Source organism: Plecotus auritus (genome assembly GCF_963455305.1).
Source record: "Plecotus auritus genome assembly, chromosome: 8".
Lineage (NCBI taxonomy): Eukaryota > Metazoa > Chordata > Mammalia > Chiroptera > Vespertilionidae > Plecotus > Plecotus auritus.
Window position 1 is genome coordinate 165,325,228 of NC_137782.1, and position 18,260 is coordinate 165,343,487.

At 38.2% G+C, this 18,260-nt stretch overlaps 1 protein-coding gene across 12 annotated transcripts in view; it reads left to right on the top strand.

Annotated features, from left to right (window-relative positions):
- The window catches only part of ITSN2 (intersectin 2), a 102,474-nt gene that overhangs the window by 49,598 nt on the left and 34,616 nt on the right, over positions 1-18,260 (top strand). For all 12 annotated transcript variants that reach the window (XR_013961422.1, XR_013961423.1, XM_080684299.1 and 9 more), the window contains 12 exons: positions 2,126-2,262; positions 3,587-3,723; positions 5,191-5,288; positions 5,682-5,857; positions 6,153-6,297; positions 7,896-8,101; positions 8,864-8,928; positions 11,838-12,004; positions 13,826-13,871; positions 13,955-14,076; positions 16,362-16,458; positions 16,893-17,084. Coding sequence is in view for 10 of the 12 variants with exons in the window: in XM_080684299.1 (XP_080540425.1) it covers positions 2,126-2,262; positions 3,587-3,723; positions 5,191-5,288; positions 5,682-5,857; positions 6,153-6,297; positions 7,896-8,101; positions 8,864-8,928; positions 11,838-12,004; positions 13,826-13,871; positions 13,955-14,076; positions 16,362-16,458; positions 16,893-17,084 (1,588 nt within the window). In the remaining 2 variants the exon portion in view is untranslated. The remainder of the gene's footprint in view (positions 1-2,125; positions 2,263-3,586; positions 3,724-5,190; positions 5,289-5,681; positions 5,858-6,152; positions 6,298-7,895; positions 8,102-8,863; positions 8,929-11,837; positions 12,005-13,825; positions 13,872-13,954; positions 14,077-16,361; positions 16,459-16,892; positions 17,085-18,260) is intronic.

The window sequence follows — 18,260 nt, forward strand, 5'->3', positions numbered from 1 at the left end:
ATGGATGTACCAGGTATAAGAAAAGCTCAAATGATAAGAGGTTGTTTGAAGAATGGGATATTTGATCAATAGTAGATCTGTCTCTGATGACAAGATGCAGGTTATAATGTGAATAATGGATTAGATGGAGTAAAGGATCATTGTTGAGGAGATCAGCCTGCGAGTTGAGGTTTTGATCGGGTCATCTATGTGGATGTCAAAGACTTGGAGAATGGTAAAGATGAGTCACTGTGGATCACTGACCAGGTGATCAATACCTAACAATAAGAGGAAGGGGAGGGTGGTATTGCTAGATGGTACAAGCCTCAGAAAAATATAGTTTGTAAGAGTGAGGAGAAATAATATTCTGTAAGTGACAACAAAGAGCAAGGAAAAATACTAAAGTTGCCACCTGGCCCTAATTTTAGTGGAATACATGATAATCAACTGAGAAAGAGCTAGAAGAAAGGCATTGTCTTGAGGGATCAGCCAAAAAGGCAAGGAGGTAAGGGAATTTCCATTCAGAGAAGATATGTGGCTTGTGGGAGTTTCCTGACCACTAAGAGGAAGTTCTAGGGCATTGAAGGGGTCTGAGGAGAGGAAGGTTGGGGGATTGGGTCAGATCAAGGGAAAAGCAGCATTAAAAGCAGAGAATTCAGGTAGTAAAGAAAGATAAGGTCAGTTGGCAGATGAGATGGAATTGGTCCCAATGGTCTTGAAAGAAGATAGACACTTAGTTCTAACTCTATGACCCTTTGGGATAGTAGAGCATCTGATCACTCCTTTAGGCAACTATGGTGAAACATGAGTAATATTAAAAGTATCTTTAAAGCCCTAGCCAGTTTGGCTCAGTAGATAGAGCGATGGCCTGCAGACTGAAGGGTACCAGGTTCAATTCCGGTCAAGGGCATGTACCTCAGTTGCAGGCTCCCGGGCATGCGAGAGTCAACCAATCAATGTATTTCTTTCATGTCAGTGTTTCTCTCTCTCTCCCTCTCCCTTCAACTCTCTCTAAAAATCAATGGGAAAAAATATCCTCTGGTGAGGAAAATAAGTAAAGTAGCTTAAGAAATTGTTTTATTGGATCCTGTAATAGACATATAGAAGATCAGTGATAATTTTTACTCCTTTGCTCAAGTCACACTAAGACAAATAGCAAAGCCAAAAGATGAGACATTTGATAGGACATTATTCCATTAAGGAAATTCACACAATGTTGTATCTTTAGTAGTGAGGAACAATGAGAAAAGTACTGGCCTAGGAATCTAAAGAAATTAGTTCTGGTCTCATCCATGCCATTTCCTAGTTGTGTAAGTATTTGTCATTTAATCTCCAAACTTTGCTTTCTTTTATGAAAGTAAGTGGACAATATCAGCTCTTCCTTCTTTGCAGAGTCTTATGATAATTAAATGAGAGCACATATATGTGCTATACACATATTTTGTTGTTCTTATTAGGGAAGGGATTATCATGAATCTTCAAATTATCTTTAGTGTGTTGCAAAGTCACCACTGTTGACTTTGGATAATGATTGGGGGTGGGTACTTTTCTTTAGAGGGAAAGTAGGATCTGTCAGTAGAATCTTTAGTGGGTTCGGTTCTTCTTAACCTGTGCTTCCAAGGTTCTGGAGTAAAGGCAAGGTGAGATTTTAATTTATACAGGTGACAGTAGGATAACTAATGTGGGGATCAGGAACAGTAGTCCTTTGGATTTTGAGTAAAAACTTAAATAAGCTATGTACTAGATATACTCAATTAGACTACATATGTAAAAAATTGGTTGAATGAAATTCCTCTTAAAATGTTATAACAAGCACATTGTTTTAAGAAGTTTTAATGCATTGCTTTTAAATTAAAAATGAATTATCAAATCAAAGAATTGGTTTGTAAAGATTCTGTGTTCCTTAGAAATGAATTAATACAAAAGTAGATGATTTTAAGCAGGTATTTGCCCTCAATGGTTACATGGCTTAAATATATATTGTATTGTTATGTTTTTAATCATTTAGATGTTTTTTAAACTTTTAATATTTTTACTTTAATTTAACTTGCTTTAAGATTTTTGTCTTTTAATGAAAATGACTCATTATATAAAAACAATATTTAAATCAAATGGCCTAATTGACTTATTTTCATTTTCTCCTTAGGAACTAAGAAAAAGCTACAATACACAGCAGTTAGCCCTTGAACAGCTTCATAAGATCAAACATAACAAGTTAAAGGAAATAGAAAGAAAAAGGTCAGAGCTAATACAAAAAAAGAAACTAGAAGATGAGGCTGTAAGGTAATATAGCTGATAAAGTTATTATACTACTAGAGGCCCAGTGCACCACTGGGCCGGCGGGGGTGGGGGTGGTGAGGGGGGGGGCGGGGGGGTGCGGTCCCTCAGCCTGGCCTGCGCCCTCACTCAGGCAGCTTAGGCCCGCTCCCTGGACATCCTTAGCGCTACCGCAGAGGTGGGAGAGGCTCCTGCCACTGCCGCTGTGGCGAGCCGTGAGCCCGGGTCCTGCGTTGAGCGTCTGCCCCCTGGTGGTCAGTGTGCATCATAGCAACCAGTCGTTCTGCCATTCAGTTGATTTGCATATTAGCCTTTTATTATTTAAGCTATTAATCTAAGAATTCGAATTTTGTTACCTGTACCTCTAGTTTGACTACGAAAATTTAAGGGGAATAAAGGATAAATAAAAGGATTGTCCTAAGATGCTAATTAAATTCTAAATTTTAGAAATTCAGTTCTTCTTTTAGGAACTAAATTTACAGTAACCAGTTTTATGTTTCATTAGTGAAAAATATGGGCTTTGGAGTCAGACCTGAAAGATGAAAAAAGCTAAATACTTAGTTTTGTAGAGTGAGAAGACTGAGTGTAGAATTTCATGTTGTGCCGTTCTCTTTGTACCAGAGATATATCAGTTGCCTCCATTTATAGCAAAGGAAAGTAGGACAGTGTGGTGTCTGAAGCATAGAACCATTCACTTAGAGCAGCGATTCTCAGCTTTTCATCTCATGGCACATAAAAACTAATTACTAAAATTCTGCAGCACACCAAAAAAATTTTTTGCCGATCTGACAAAAGAAAAATAGGTATAGCTACTCATATCTCTTTGCTATAATAAATATATAATTACTATATAAGATTACTAGAGGTCCGGTGCAAGAAATTCATGCACAGGTGGGGTCCCTAGGCCTGGCCAGCAATCAGGGCCACCTCTCCCAGTCCTGATCGGGGCCAGGCCAGCTGGAGCCTGCTGGACAGGGGGAGGGACTGCGGGAGGTTTGCCGGCCGTGGGGAGGGATCGGGGGGGAGGCTGGCTGTGAGAGCGCACTGACCACCAGGGGGCAGCTCCTGTGTTGAACATCTGCCCCCTGGTGGTCAGTGTGCGTCATAGCGGCTGGTCGACCTGTCGTTCCGGTCATTTGGTCAAAATGGTTGCTTAGGCTTTAGATAGATAGATAGATAGATAGATAGATAGATAGATAGATATTTAAATACATATTATCTTATATCTAAATAGATGTAATATTTCTTCAGTTTGTCAAGAGCAAGATCTATTTTATTTTGTTTTTAAAAAATTAGGACATTGTGCAAACTCTTTCTCTTTTATGTAAAGGAAAGCAAAGCAAGGAAAAGAAAACTTATGGAGAGAAAATCTTAAAAAGGAGGAAGAAGAAAAACAAAAGCGGCTCCAGGAAGAAAAGACCCAAGAAAAAGTTCAAGAAGAGGAAAAGAAAACTGAGGAGAAACGATGTAAGGACACAGATAAAAATAAGATTTGATTTTTCTGAGACAGAGCAACAAAAGGAAAAAGAAAGATCCTGATGAAAGGCAAAAAGAAAAAAAAAAATTAAAACATAATTATCTTAGAATCAGAAAAAAAGTTCTTATCTACATTAAACTTGGATGAGAATTGTGTAGACTTATTAAAACAAACTGAGGGCCCTGACCAGTTTGGCTCAGTGGGTAGAGCATCAGCCTGCGGACTAAAAGGTCCCAGGTTCGATTCCAGTCAAGGGCATGGACCTTGGTTGCGGGCACATCCCCAGTGGGAGGTGTGCCAGAGGCAGCTGATCGATGTTTCTCTCTCATCGATGTTTCTAACTCTCTATCCCTCCCCCTTCCTCTCTGTAGAAAATCAATAAAATATATTAAAACAAACAAACAAACTGAGGGCAGCCCAGCAGGGATTTCTCAGTTGGTTAAGCATCGACCAATGAACCTGGAGGTGGCAGTTTGATTCCTGGTCAGGGCACATGCTTGGGTTTTGGGCTTGATCCCCAGTAGGGGATGTACAGGAGGCAGCCAGTAAGTGATTCTCTGTCATCATTGATGTTTCTATCTCTCCCTCTCCCTTCCTCTCTGAAATCAATAAAAAATATATTTAAAAAAAGACAGAGGGTAGAAATCTTAAAACAACATTGAGAAAAGAAGGTAAGTCATCACTGTGAACAGACCATGACGTGGTTTTCATAATCTAAGTAAACAGTTTCAAATATTTTTTTCAGCTAGTGTAACTGAAGTGTTTATTTTAATGAAACAATAAAATTTTAAGTCTTTGCCCATTAAAAATTTTTAGAACATTGTTTTTTTATATACCATTCCTAAAATATTTTTTATTATTATATCTCTTTTGAATGTACAAGTCATTAAATCCTTAATAATACTATGTGTTGGAAATTTTATAAGCAAAAACATTTATTCTACAAATGACCAAAGTAAAATATTTTAATCTTATCAAGTCTAGTGTATTTGTGAGCCCTTCTGTGGTTTTTCTTTTAGAACCATACTGATAAATGTATAGATCTTTCTTTAGTCAACCCTGGTTACTTGCTAATCTTCTCATTTGTGACCTCCCTTTTTGTGCTCTTTCTCCCTGTTATATTCTGACTTCACAGATCAAACTAATAAGCCACTTGCTGCTTCCACTTTGCACGGCTCAGCTGCCACCACTCCCTTAGATCCCTGCACATGGCACATCTGCAAGTTATCTATTTGTTTTACTGCCTCCAGCTTTACTTCAGATGAGCATCCTTGTTTGCTTTTATAGTGATTCTAAGACTATTCAAGATATTTAAATCCTAACAAGACTGTACAAGTGGATTTTCATCATACAGTTTGATTCTCAGTTTTTTCTTTTTTCTTTTGAGTGTTCTTTATTGAGTCATAGCAAAATGTATACATGAAAGTAGCAAATAATGACAATTATCTTCTCTTTAGGTGAGCCAGCTAGTGAGTTGGTGAATTATAGAGCTTTATATCACTTTGAAGCAAGGAGCCATGATGAGATGAGTTTTAATTCTGGGGATATAATACAGGTAGGAAACCAAGTCTTTTTTTCTCATAAACTGAATACAATGTAATATCTTTCTTACCTGCAGTTTCACTTTCTGTGATTTCAGTTACCCTTGGTCAATCACGGTCTGAAAATATTAAATGGAAAATTCCAGAAATAAAACAATTCATAAGTTTTAAATAGCCTGCCATTCTGAGCAGCATGATGACATCGTGTTCCATCCCGGTGGGATGTGCATCATCACAGTGTCCAGCATATCTATGCTGCATACACTGCCCACCCCGTAGCCACTTAGTAGACATCTCGGCCATCAGTTTGACTCTCGCAGCATCACAGTGGTTGTGTGCAAGTCTGCATCCCTTTCCACTGTACATGTGTGGCTTTCTAACCACGGTTAACCCTTTTCGTTCCATAGGTTGATGAAAAAACCACAGGAGAACCTGGTTGGCTTTATGGTAGTTTCCAAGGAAAGTTTGGCTGGTTTCCATGCAACTATGTAGAAAAAATGCCATTAAGTGAAAAATCTGTGTCTCCTAAAAAGGCCATACTTCCTCCCACAGTATCTTTATCTGCTACCTCAACTTCTTCTGAGTAAGTTTTTAGCTAACAGTAGAGTTTATATAGCTCTGCAAATGAGTGAATGCCCAGTATGCATTTATGTCAGCCTGTGACTTAATTGTTTTATAATCTGTACTGGACTCTTCAAGAGTACCTCCTGTTCTAATATTAATACTGAAACTTGGTAATTAAAACATAGTCAGTAGTTTGTTCATGAATTCTTTTTTCCACAAATTGTGTTTAAACATATATTACAAATTGATACATTGGTAGTGCTTCATTAGATTCTAAACAATTAAGTATACTTATAAAAGTTTTATATTTACAGATCACTTTCTTCAAATCAGCCAGCATCAGTGACGGATTATCAAAATGTATCTTTTTCAAACCTAACTGTTAATACATCATGGCAGAAAAAGTCAGCTTTTACTCGCACTGTGTCCCCTGGATCTGTGTCCCCTATTCATGGACAGGTATGGATCTTTAATATTTTGTGCTTTATTTTTTGACATTGCTCCTGATTCATATAAAATAGAATGAAGACTTTCGTACAAAGGCATCACTTACTTGTTTAACCAGAGTTTGTAGCACTTAGTTTTGTTCTTACCGTTCACATGTGATATGAAGAAATTATTATTACTTAGAGGTTTTTCAACAATTCATTCTCATGGTATCAAGTTATTAGCAGCTAAGACTTCTAACTTCAAAATGCCATTTTTACAAATCAGATTATAGTGTTCTTAATTTGTAGTTATTATAAGAAGAGATTTAGACTTGGGTTTGTTTTTTTTTCTTAAATAAGTCATTTGTGTGGGAAATGTGGTGTATGTATATTTAGCCTCTAACTTAGGTATAACGTTGCAAGCATTGTTAATTAACATTATTTTTAAAAATTGCATCAGAATAGAGTCCTAGAGATTTCACCTTCACTCAAAAAATGTTTATTGTTTGACTGTAGGTTCCAGGCATTTTATTATGTGCTAGAAATTTAATGGAAAAAAAATCCCTGCTGTTAAGAAGTCATAATCTAATGAGATAGACCTATAAATAAATAACTGTAAAGGTTTTAATTATGAGGAACTGCAAAGGTTTTAATTATATCAGAGAAAATAAAGTTTGGAAGAAGCTTTTGTTTTTTTGTTATCAGTGACCTCAAGAAGAAATTCAGTATAATGGGTATAAAACCTAAATTAGATTAAGGGGTGAAATTGGAAAGCAAGTTTAAGACTGTTCTTTCTTTAAGAAATTTGGAAGAACAAGTAGGTAGAAAAGCAGAGAGATGGAAGATTCAGGAGAGGGACTTCACAGTGTAACACTGTTTTTAGAAGATGGGAGGGCCTAACAAGATTAGAGCAGAGGTAGAGATTAGCCTTGTCAGCCAGACAAAACCACTCCTCCTCTGAGGAGTGAACTGAGCCCACTGCCGGGGGAGACACTGGACCCTGGAGGAGAGACAGGCTTGAAGTCACATGCCCTTTTCATTTGCTCTGTTACATACAGAGTAGCTCACTTTTGTACCGTGGTACTTAATGCCAGGATTTGTCCTTGCGTGGTAGGCGTTCAGCTTTAGCTTACCAGAAGGCTACTCAGATGGTTGTCTGTCGTATATCATTTTAAGTCAGTAGATTAAGGTTGTCTTAAGTCATTATCTGTCTATACATATAAAAGCCAAGTGACCAGAACGACCGGTCGCTCTGACACACACTGCGGCTGGCTGGCCAACCAGCCCGATCAGGGCCCCGATCGGCCCCCACCACAATCAGGGGTGGGGCTGGCCAGCCAACCTCCCTCAGCCCCTAACCCCAGCCAGCCGCATCCCCTTACCCCTGCCGGCCCTGCCCCTGATTGGCCCCCCTCATCCCGATCAGGGGTGGGGCCGGCCAGCCAACCTCCCACGTCCCCTCCCCCTGACCAGCACGGGCCAGTCGGACCCCACCCATACACGAATTCATGCACCGGGCCTCTAGTTCTTAATAAGTCACCACCATACCAAACTCACCTGCTGTTTGAACGGGAAATATACCCTGATTATTCATGTTTTGTTTCTAATTTTGTGGTTTTGTATTCACAGGGACAGGTGGTAGAAAACCTAAAAGCACAGGCCCTTTGTTCCTGGACTGCAAAGAAAGATAACCACTTGAACTTCTCAAAACATGATGTTATTACTGTCTTGGAGCAGCAAGAAAATTGGTGGTTTGGGGAGGTACATGGAGGAAGAGGATGGTTTCCAAAATCTTATGTCAAAATCATCCCTGGGAGTGAAGTCAGACGGGAAGAGTAAGCATTTCTGAGTGTTCTCATGAGGTGTGGATGTTGGTGCTTCACTGATGAGTCAGCCTCACTCGACCACTGAGCCAGGCAGTACTATTATTTTTTTATTGTCTGATGATGTTCAGGGATATATATATTTTCATGTTGTGTGCTCTAAACAAATAGTAAGATTTATGTATTACCCTTGTTTTTCCCTCTTCTGATTCATGCTGCATATGTAATTTACCAAATAACTGCCCATTTGTTAATGCACTCTTGTCGTTTTTTTTTTTTTTTTAATTGATTTCAGAGAGGAAGGGAGAGGGAGAGAGAGAAACATCAATGATGAGAGGGAATCATTGATCGGCTGCCTCCTGCATGCCCCCAACTGGGGATTGAGCCCACAACAGGGCATGTGCCCTTGACCAGAATCGAACCCTGACCTCCTAGTTCATAGGTCGACATTCAACCACTGAGCCACGCCAGCTGGACACTTATGTCTTTTAAGTCCCTTTAGAAATGCAAAGTAATAGCACATTTGAAAAACTTGATAAATCATGTTGAAATTACTTTGATATATTTAAAAATTTAGAAGTTAGATATTTGGCAGTTCTTAATCTAGAATTTTGTGTATGAGAATATTTGTGGCCTGTATACTGAGGTAATATTTAAATTAATTTTAGAAAGCCCTAAAAAAATGTTGCTAACACCTGCTGTATTCATCAAATACCTTTCTTGTCTTTGATTGTTGATGTCCCTGTTTTATCTGTTTGTGTGTTTGTTTGGCAGGCCAGAAGCTCTGTATGCAGCTGTAAACAAGAAACCTACCTCCACAGCCTATACAGTTGGAGAAGGTGAGCTTTTCACAATTTGTATATTAGATGGGAGTCAGATTACCAACTAACTTTCCACAGTTGTCATTCTTCATACTTCTCTGTCTTCATTATTGAAGTGAGGTTAGGAAAACCAGCCCCTTGCCTATTTCACGTGAATATTGAGGCTATATAAAACATATGACTGAATACCCTTGGCAGTTTAAAAAATCGTTACTATAAAATTTCACCATACACTGTCTTGATAAATAAGAACATAAATAAAAAGTATTGCAATGGGATAGCACAAAAGTTTTTGTTTTCCTGCTATTATATATCCACATTATGGATGTTTAGGATGTAAAGAAATTTTAGTATATTTAGTTTATTTACAAATTGCATTTTAATTACAGTGTATCATATAAATCATTAAGTAGAATTTGAAATCAAAATACACTTTAAATAAAGATTGTCTCCTGTCTTTGCAGACATTTTTTTTCCATGAATAGTTACAATACAGGGTAGGGCAAAAGGAGGCTTACAGTTGTGAGTACACAAAACAGGGTTTATTTTTGTATTATTATTTATTAATTATTGTTTTACTAGTAGCCCTGTGCAGGAATCCCTTTGCCAGTAGCTCTCTGCCACTCTCCGCCCACTGCCCCACCCTCCTGTAGCTCCCCCCCCTGCCCCGCCCTCTTCCCCCTCTCCCACCTCATAGCTTGCTGCCCTGCCCCCTCCTGTAGCTTTTCGAAGCCCCTTGTAGGTCGCTGCCCCACCCTCCTACAGATTTGTGATCTGGTCCTTCCGCGGTTGTTCATTACGCCTCAAGGCATAACAGATAATTAGCATATTCCTCTCTTATTATATAGAATTTTCCATCCAAACAACTGTAAACCTACTTTTTTGCCCCACCCTGTAGGTTTATAAATGAATTGTATATGTCCATTATAAAATTAATTGAGTAGTTGAAGTACAGTTTATGTTTATATTGCTCAAGAAAATCAGTTTAATGGTAAATTAAACAAATTGTTCAGTATTACTCTAATTAAAGATTCTGTGCTACAGCCTGAAATATATAAGGATGAATAAAACACAGCCTCCAAGCTCACAGAATGGGGAAAATGGGCATACACTTGTAATAAACTCTCTAATGAGTGAACAAAACACAGTTTTGAGTAGACCCTATGAATCCACAGAGGTGGCAGTGTTGAATCCTATTAAACGATGAGTAGGGCCTTGCATAGTGACAGAGGAAGGAGAAGGTCTTAAGAACAGAGGGAATGTCATGAGCCAAGGCATCATTGTGAAAGGGAGCTTCGGGTCACCAGCAAGCTGGAACCCCAAATTTACTGTGGAATGAGCGTTGTGAAATGAGCCTAGCAAGGTAGTGGGGAGCAATTTGGAAAGGACCTGGCTTATTGCAGATCTAAATTTTGTAATCATTTTTATTTTTTTGTGCATCGGGCCTCTAGGTATTAATAACGAACTACAACATTCGCTAATGACTGATTTAGAATTTTGTGCATTGGGCCTCTAGGTATTAATAACGAACTACAACATTCGCTAATGACTGATTTAGAATTTCGTGTATCGGGCCTCTAGGTATTAATAACGAACTACAACATTCGCTAATGACTGATTACTATAATCATGTTGCATTCATTTCCCTTACACGCCTTACGCGCAGGCGCACCATTTCTCTCCACTAATACTGGCAGCAAATATTTTAGCAACCGATTGCCACGTCATTAGTCTTGTACTGACTTGTTTGGTGTGTGCAACAGGAAATATTTTGCTTTCAGAGAACAACAAAAATAGCTTTATTTGCGTTACACTTACTAATTTGTGCAGTTATTCAGTGTCTGGTAAGTTAATGTTCAAGAAAAAATATTAATTTTTATTAAAATATCCTATTATTTTATGTTAACAATGACTCATTTATTTCAGCCCTTCGTATTCAGCATGTCTCTATTGAAATAAGCCTACGTTTCTATGAAAATTGAAGCTTTTGTTTTTTTGCGGTCCACATAAACTTAAACCTCATTTATTTGGCCCGTGTGAGCCTTTGACTTTGACATGCTTATTGTAGATGGTGTTTCTGGTCATCTCCAGTTTATAGATCAAATTCCATGTTGACAAGTTAAAACCCTAAAGAAAGAAAGATCTCTCAAACCTGGTCATTGACTGCTTCTCCTAAAGTAGCAATCATAGGAACCAAAAACAAAGCCAGTATTAAAAGTTAGACATTTTGCCCTAACCGATTTGGCTCAGTGGATAGAGCATCGGCCTTCAGACTGAAGGGTCCCAGGTTCGATTCCGGTCAAGGGCGTATACCTTGATTTCGGGCACATCCCCAGTAGGGAATGTGCAGGAGGCAACTGAATCTGTGTTTCTCTCTCATCGATGTTTCTAACTCTCTATCCCTCTCCCTTCCTCTCTGTAAAAAAATCAATAAAATATATTTTTTTAAAAAAAGAGCTGAGTCCTTGTGATGGAATTTGGCCTCTAATATTTATGTTGGCTGAATATTGGGCATTTCCATAGGTGTGTATATAAAGTAATTAAAGAGAAAACAACAGATTAGAATATATTTTGTGTAAGAGGTTAAAATTTTTTTTTCATATTTTGACTCTATAAAGTGGAGATACTGATATCTCTTTGTAGTTTTGGGGTTATTCTCTGTGATATGAAGATAATGATGGTAATGATGATGATACAATTAAAAAAAACCACCCCACAATAAAGCTTTATGTGAAATCAAATCTTTTTCTAATAAATTACTAAATACGCTTCATTCTTTTTTCTGTCTTAATATCTCTTTATATTGTTTCCTTAAGTCATAAAATCTTTTACAGTAAATTTATTCAGGATCTTAGAAATTAACACAATTTTTTAACCTCTGCAGTTTTTCAACCAAAATTCGTTCCTTTTTGCTTTGTTTCCTACAGAGTATATTGCACTTTATCCGTATTCAAGTGTAGAACCTGGAGATTTGACATTCTCAGAAGGTGAAGAAATACTGGTGACTCAGAAAGATGGAGAATGGTGGACAGGCAGTATTGGAGATAGAACTGGAATTTTTCCATCAAATTATGTCAAACCGAAAGATCAAGAGGTAGAGTTCATTCCACTTTGTTTATCAAGGTTTATACTTAAACAGAGACTCGTGAATATGGTTTTGGTCAGGCTGCTTTGGTTACTAGGAAACCACTCAAGGTGGTTTAGCTCCAGTAAAACAGAGTTTATTATAGGGATCCTGTTAGAGAGAGAAGGGAGGCAGGATTTGATGAAATTCTAAGAACAAGAGACATAGGTATGGCTGGGCTTCCTGATAACTCCCATAATCAGGGAGGAACCAGCTTGAAGGAGTTTGTAAATCCTTACTTAAGATTCTGGCATTAATGTGACTCAGCCTATATTGAGTTCCTATTTCTTTTTATCCCACTAATAGTATGTTATACTGCAGCAGTTCTTAAATTTCTTTTGTTTCGGGGACTTTTTACATTCTTAAAAATTACTGGGGACTCCAAAGAGGTTTTTTTGTTTTTTTTTTTGTTTGTTTTTTAATATATGGGCTATATCTAGTGATACTTTCCATAAAACTGAAATTTAAAAAATATTTTTGCCCTAGCTGGTTTGGCTCAGTGGATAGAGCGTCAGCCTGCGGACTAAAGCAGTGGTTGCCAACCTTTTGGACCTCGGTTGGCGACCGCTGCACTAAAGGGTCCCAGGTTCGATTCTGGCCAAGGGTTCATGCCGGGGTTGTGGGCTCAATCCCCCCTAATAGGGAGCGTGCAGGAGGCAGCCAATCAGTGATTCTCTGTCATCATTGATGTTTCTATTTCTCTAGCCCACTCCCTTCCTCTCTGAAATCAATAAAAATATATTTTAAAATATATATATATTTTTTTAAATTTATTTTAACATAGAAAAGTTAAACTCATTGCATAGTAACATAAATAACTTGCTTTTTATGGAAAAAAACACACGTACGTATTTCCAAAAAAAAAAAAAATGGTAGTGAAAAGAGTGGCATTGTTTTGTTTTTGAAAAACTCTTTAATGTCTGTCTTAATTGAAGACAGCTAGATTCTCACATCCACTCTGCTTCAGTACTGTTACTGCAGCTGCATCCACTAACAGAAAAAAATTTAAACTCTTTCGCTTCTTACTCAGATTCCTAAAAAGAGGAAATGTGGTTGGCCCAACTTATCCTGTAAAGTCAAACAGGTCATAGTTGCTGGAGTAAGAGTCTTTTGTTCTTAGGTCAGGTTCAGAGGGGACATAGCAAAAAAAAATTAAAAAAAATTTTATTTTTGCTCTTATGCAGCAGGAGCAGAACTCACATATGCCTTAACATATCCAGGACACATAGACTGTATGTGGGGCTAACATAAATGGGGCATATTTGGCCTATGTAGTCACATTTAATATTCAGGAGGAATTCAGAAATGAGCTATTCTTGTTGAGTCGGGAAGCACATTAGTTACTTGTCTCTATTCTCTGTTAGCAGACCAGAACTCCCCACAAGTATTGGATTCTTTTTTCTTTTTTAAAAAAATATATTTTTTTATTGATTTCAGAGAGTAAGGGAGAAGGAGAGAGAGATAGAAACATCAATGATGAGAGAGAATCATTGATTGACTGCCTCCTGCATGCCCCCCACTGGGGATCGAGCCCGCAACCCAGGCATGTGCTGTTGGCTGGAATCGAACCTGGGACCCTTCAGTCCACAGGCTGACGCTTTATCCGCTGAGCCAAGCCAGCTAGGGCAGGATTCTTAACATTTTTGGTTAATGTAAGGTTAATTGTCATTTTGCTCTTCATTTAAAGAAACAAGAAACCAAGGAATTAGACATCTCTAATTCCTAATAACCTTTGTACTTTTACATCTGGATTTTTGGAAAATGATAAAACAGTATATCTTCTTCTTACAGAGTTTTGGGAGTGCTAGCAAATCTGGAGCATCAAACAAGAAACCTGGTATGTATAATGATGAAATGAAAAAATTACTGAAGTGCTTCATAGTCTTGAATTCATAGTTTCTTGTTTATTTTTATTTTCAGAGATTGCTCAAGTAACTTCAGCATACGTGGCTTCTGGTTCGGAACAGCTTAGCCTCGCACCAGGGCAGTTAATACTAATATTAAAGAAAAATACAAGTGGGTGGTGGCAAGGGGAGTTACAGGTAATCTTCAAATACTATCTATCGATTTTATTATAAAATTAGTGGCCCGATGCACGAATGAAGATTCATGCAAGAATGGGCCTTCATTCCCCTGGCTGCTGGCACTGCCTTCGCTCTGGCCAGAGCCGCCTTTCTGCCTTCCCACACTGCCCAGAGGCCCGGAGCAGCTGGGGTGGTGCGGAACGCCTGCATCCCCAGCCACTCGGCGCCTGTGTATGCAAATTAACCCACCATCTTTGTTGGGTTGATTTGCATACTCCTGATTGGCTGGTGGGCGTCGTGAAGGTACAGTCAATTAGCATGTTACTCTTTTATTAGGTAAATTAGTGCATGCTCATTGAAATTAAAACTAATAAAAATCTTAGATCACCACTTACAGGTAATCTACATGAACATGTTAGTGTATAATGATTCTAGTCTTTTCACTGTTTATTTTTAGCGTAGTTGAATTGGTATTATAAGTAACAATATATGAAGAATATTTTTCTCTAAAGACATAATTGTTTTACAGTAATACCTGCTTTAATAAACCACAGGTCACCTTCTTAAAGGAAAGCATAGCATCATCTTTGCCTGGGATAACCCCAGGCTTACAATATAGCCTCTGGGAGAAAAAACATGGTCCAGGCTGTGCCCTGAGAAAACACTACCCATTGGACTTTCTCTTCATGATCTTATGTTTTTGAAACATCACTGCAAAGAAAGGAAGTGCCGGCATAAATGAGCCTGTTTTATGTCCCTGCAATGTTAGCAGAGACAGTTATTGCATATGTTTTGATAGAGTGTTTTTTCCTCTCTCTCTACTAAAATTTCATTGCTAGTTAAAATTAAAGAGCATTGTAGGATTAAAAGATGATGAGAGGTACAGTAGTTGTATTTTTATGTAAGATTAATATATGATTGTAATAAGAAGGAAAAACATAGCTTCATTCTTGCAAATTAGTCTTACAATTCCTAAAGAACAGTGGATGTTCAAAATTCAGTACCTTTTGAGTAACCCCCTGAAATCCCACCTTCTGATTTGCTTTGAAGATTGACCCAACTAAGTGGGAAACATAGCTATCCACAAATTTTATTTGTGGTCTTCTGATTAATTAACCAAGTCCCAGGAGGTGTGTACTGTGGGCTGTGCCATTTTAAGTGCTGACTTGAACTTATTACAAGAACTCTAGAAAAGTGTTTTTATTTTATAAATATTACTTCTATGAAATATGCAGGTAATTCTGAGCCTGAAAGATCTCCAAATAGACTTTCACAAATAGTGTTTTGAGCTGCACTTTGAGCTGCATATTGAGTCTTCCAGTTGTTTGATACTGACCTGGAAAGCCAATGCAAAATTCAGAGTATATTGATTTACTGATTGTATCCTGATTGCCTGCATCACTACTCTTGCGCTTTTGGGCCATTATAAAATAAAATAAGGGTTACTTGAACACAAACACTGCAATGCCATGACAGTGGATATGATAACCTAGACAACTACTGACTGACAGGCAGGTAGTGCATACAGCATGGATACACTGGACAAAGGGATGATGCACGTCCTGGGTGTACGGAGAGGGATGGTGTGAGATTTCATCATGTTACTCAGAACAGCATGCAACTCAAATCTGAAGAATTGTTTATTTCGGGAATTTATTACTTAATATTTTCAGACCACAATTAACTGTGGGTAACTGAAACTGTGGAAAACAAAACCATGGATTAAGGGGGCCTACTGTATTATACTCATGGTTACAGTTTATTACAGCAAAAGGCTGTAGATTAAAATTAGCCAAGGGAAAAGATGTACGGGGCAGGATCAGGAAGGTTCCAAACACAGAGCTTCCAGTTGTTCTCTCCCAGTGGAGTCCAGATCAGCACTAACTTCTCCTTGCAACAATACCCGCAGAATACTGCCAACCAAAGGGGCTCACGTGAGCCTTGGTGTCAGAGTGTTACGGGGGCTCTATCACATAGACATGGTTGGCTGCCTGTATGGCTGAACTCAGGCTCCAGTCACTTCAGAGGTTGAGTTCAGACTACGTGACCCAGAGCACCCACCGTAAATAACATGGTTAAGACTGTCTGACATGGTCAAGGCCCCAGGTAAACTCAGACACTCATCAGTCATGACATTCCAGAGGTTTAAAGATGACCTCCCAGGAGCCAAAGACAAAAACCAGACCTTTCTTTGAGCAAGGTTAAATTCTTTACTACACAAGATTTTTTTGCTGCATGTTTTATTCATGTCTCAGTAATTTGTTTTAATCTCATCTTTCATACTCCTTTTGCTAATTTTACAGGCCAGAGGCAAAAAGAGACAGAAAGGATGGTTTCCTGCCAGCCATGTTAAACTTTTGGGTCCAAGTAGTGAAAGAAATACACCTGCCTTTCATCCTGGTATGGAATGAATTAACTTGCGTTTCATCATAGAGAATTTTTGTTAAAACTCGCCAACTCCTCAGAATAGCTAACTCTGAAAAATATTAAAAATTTGTCCTTTCTAGAGAACTTCCTTTCTAAAAAGTTCTGTGTAGAAACAGCCAACTGTTAAATGAATACTTGAACCTCTTCACTCCTTAAAGTTTCTCAAAGTGGAATTACTGTACCATCAGACTTAACGTGAAGCAGTTCACTTAGCTTTTTAACTGTAGTTTGAAAAGGATAGTGTTTATAAAGCAGAATGGCCAAAGGAGGGTGGGAGAGAGCAACCAAAGGGCAATTTTAGGCAGGTTTAACATTTAATGTTAGAGTAACTTATATCCTAGGGGGATTTTGACAGGTGAGCCTGTAGGAATAATTAATTTGTCACCTTGTTTTTCTTTTCCTGGTAGTGTGTCAGGTGATTGCTATGTATGACTATGCAGCGAATAATGAAGATGAGCTGAACTTCTCCAAGGGACAGCTTATCAACGTTTTGAACAAAGATGACCCTGACTGGTGGCAGGGAGAAATCAGTGGGATGACTGGTCTCTTCCCTTCCAACTATGTGAAGATGACGACAGACTCAGACCCAAGTCAACAGTGTGAGTAAATCAAACTCTTTGCCCCTCAGCTAGTGCAAAAGCTCCCCTCTGCAGCACGGCACTTACTGCTGTTCTGGGTCATACGTTAAACTCGGCACGCTTAGCAAATGTATATGAACGTTTAAAGTAAGAAAATGCCAAAGGAAACTTTTCACAATTCAGAAGTTATATTGCTTTATTTTAAATGTTTGTTCCCTGGCTTCAGACCTTGCTATTAGACTTCATCTGAAAAACCTATCATTCTTTTATGGGTTCTTTGGTATGACCGCAGTCTATACTGCAATTTCCCTTTACCACCATCCTCGCAGCGGGCAGTGCTCTTTTTCAGCTTAATAAAGAGTAGATGGTAAGTATCCTACTTACCTATTAAAAACTACCCTTTTAGTGTCTGTGCTATTAATTTTGTCACCTTCGCATTTATTTCCCAACATATTTACTGTACACATCATCCAGTAATAGATAAAATTTGAAAACTATTTAAATTGGCTGTTTTTAAAACTCTCCTTAGATGATTATTTACATGGGTGCCTCATGCCCACAAGAGGTACATGAATCAAGATCTATTTCACTGTTTTTAGAATAAGGGTCCAGATCTCTGAGTGTGATATTTGGTATTACATCAAATTATTCCTTGGTAGTTATCTAGCCTTTATTTTTTTTTTAATACATTTTATAGATTTTTTACAGAGAGGAAAGGAGAGGGATAGAGAGTTAGAAACATCGATGAGAGAGAAACATCGATCAGCTGCCTCCTGCACACCCCCTACTGGGGATGTGCCCGCAACCAAGGTACGTGCCCTTGACTGGAATCGAACCTGAGACCTTTCAGTCCGAGGCCAACGCTCTTTCCACTGAGCCAAACCCGTTAGGGCTATCTAGCCTTTCTTATATTTGACAGTAAACATGAATTAATAGTAAATTAGAGAACAAACAGTACTTGGACATATTTTTACCTTTATAAAATGGATGTCACTGTCCTCCATCTTTTGGATTTGATTTTTTTTTTACAAAATACTCATGATTTATATTTTTATCATTCTTGAGGAATTAGCTAATAAATTTAACCTTTCATTGTAATTTAGTTTTTGAGAGGATATAAATGGTAACCCAGTCAAAGCTGAGATATGCTTACGATTCAGGGCAAGCACTGCGAATTTCTTTTATACTATAATTTTG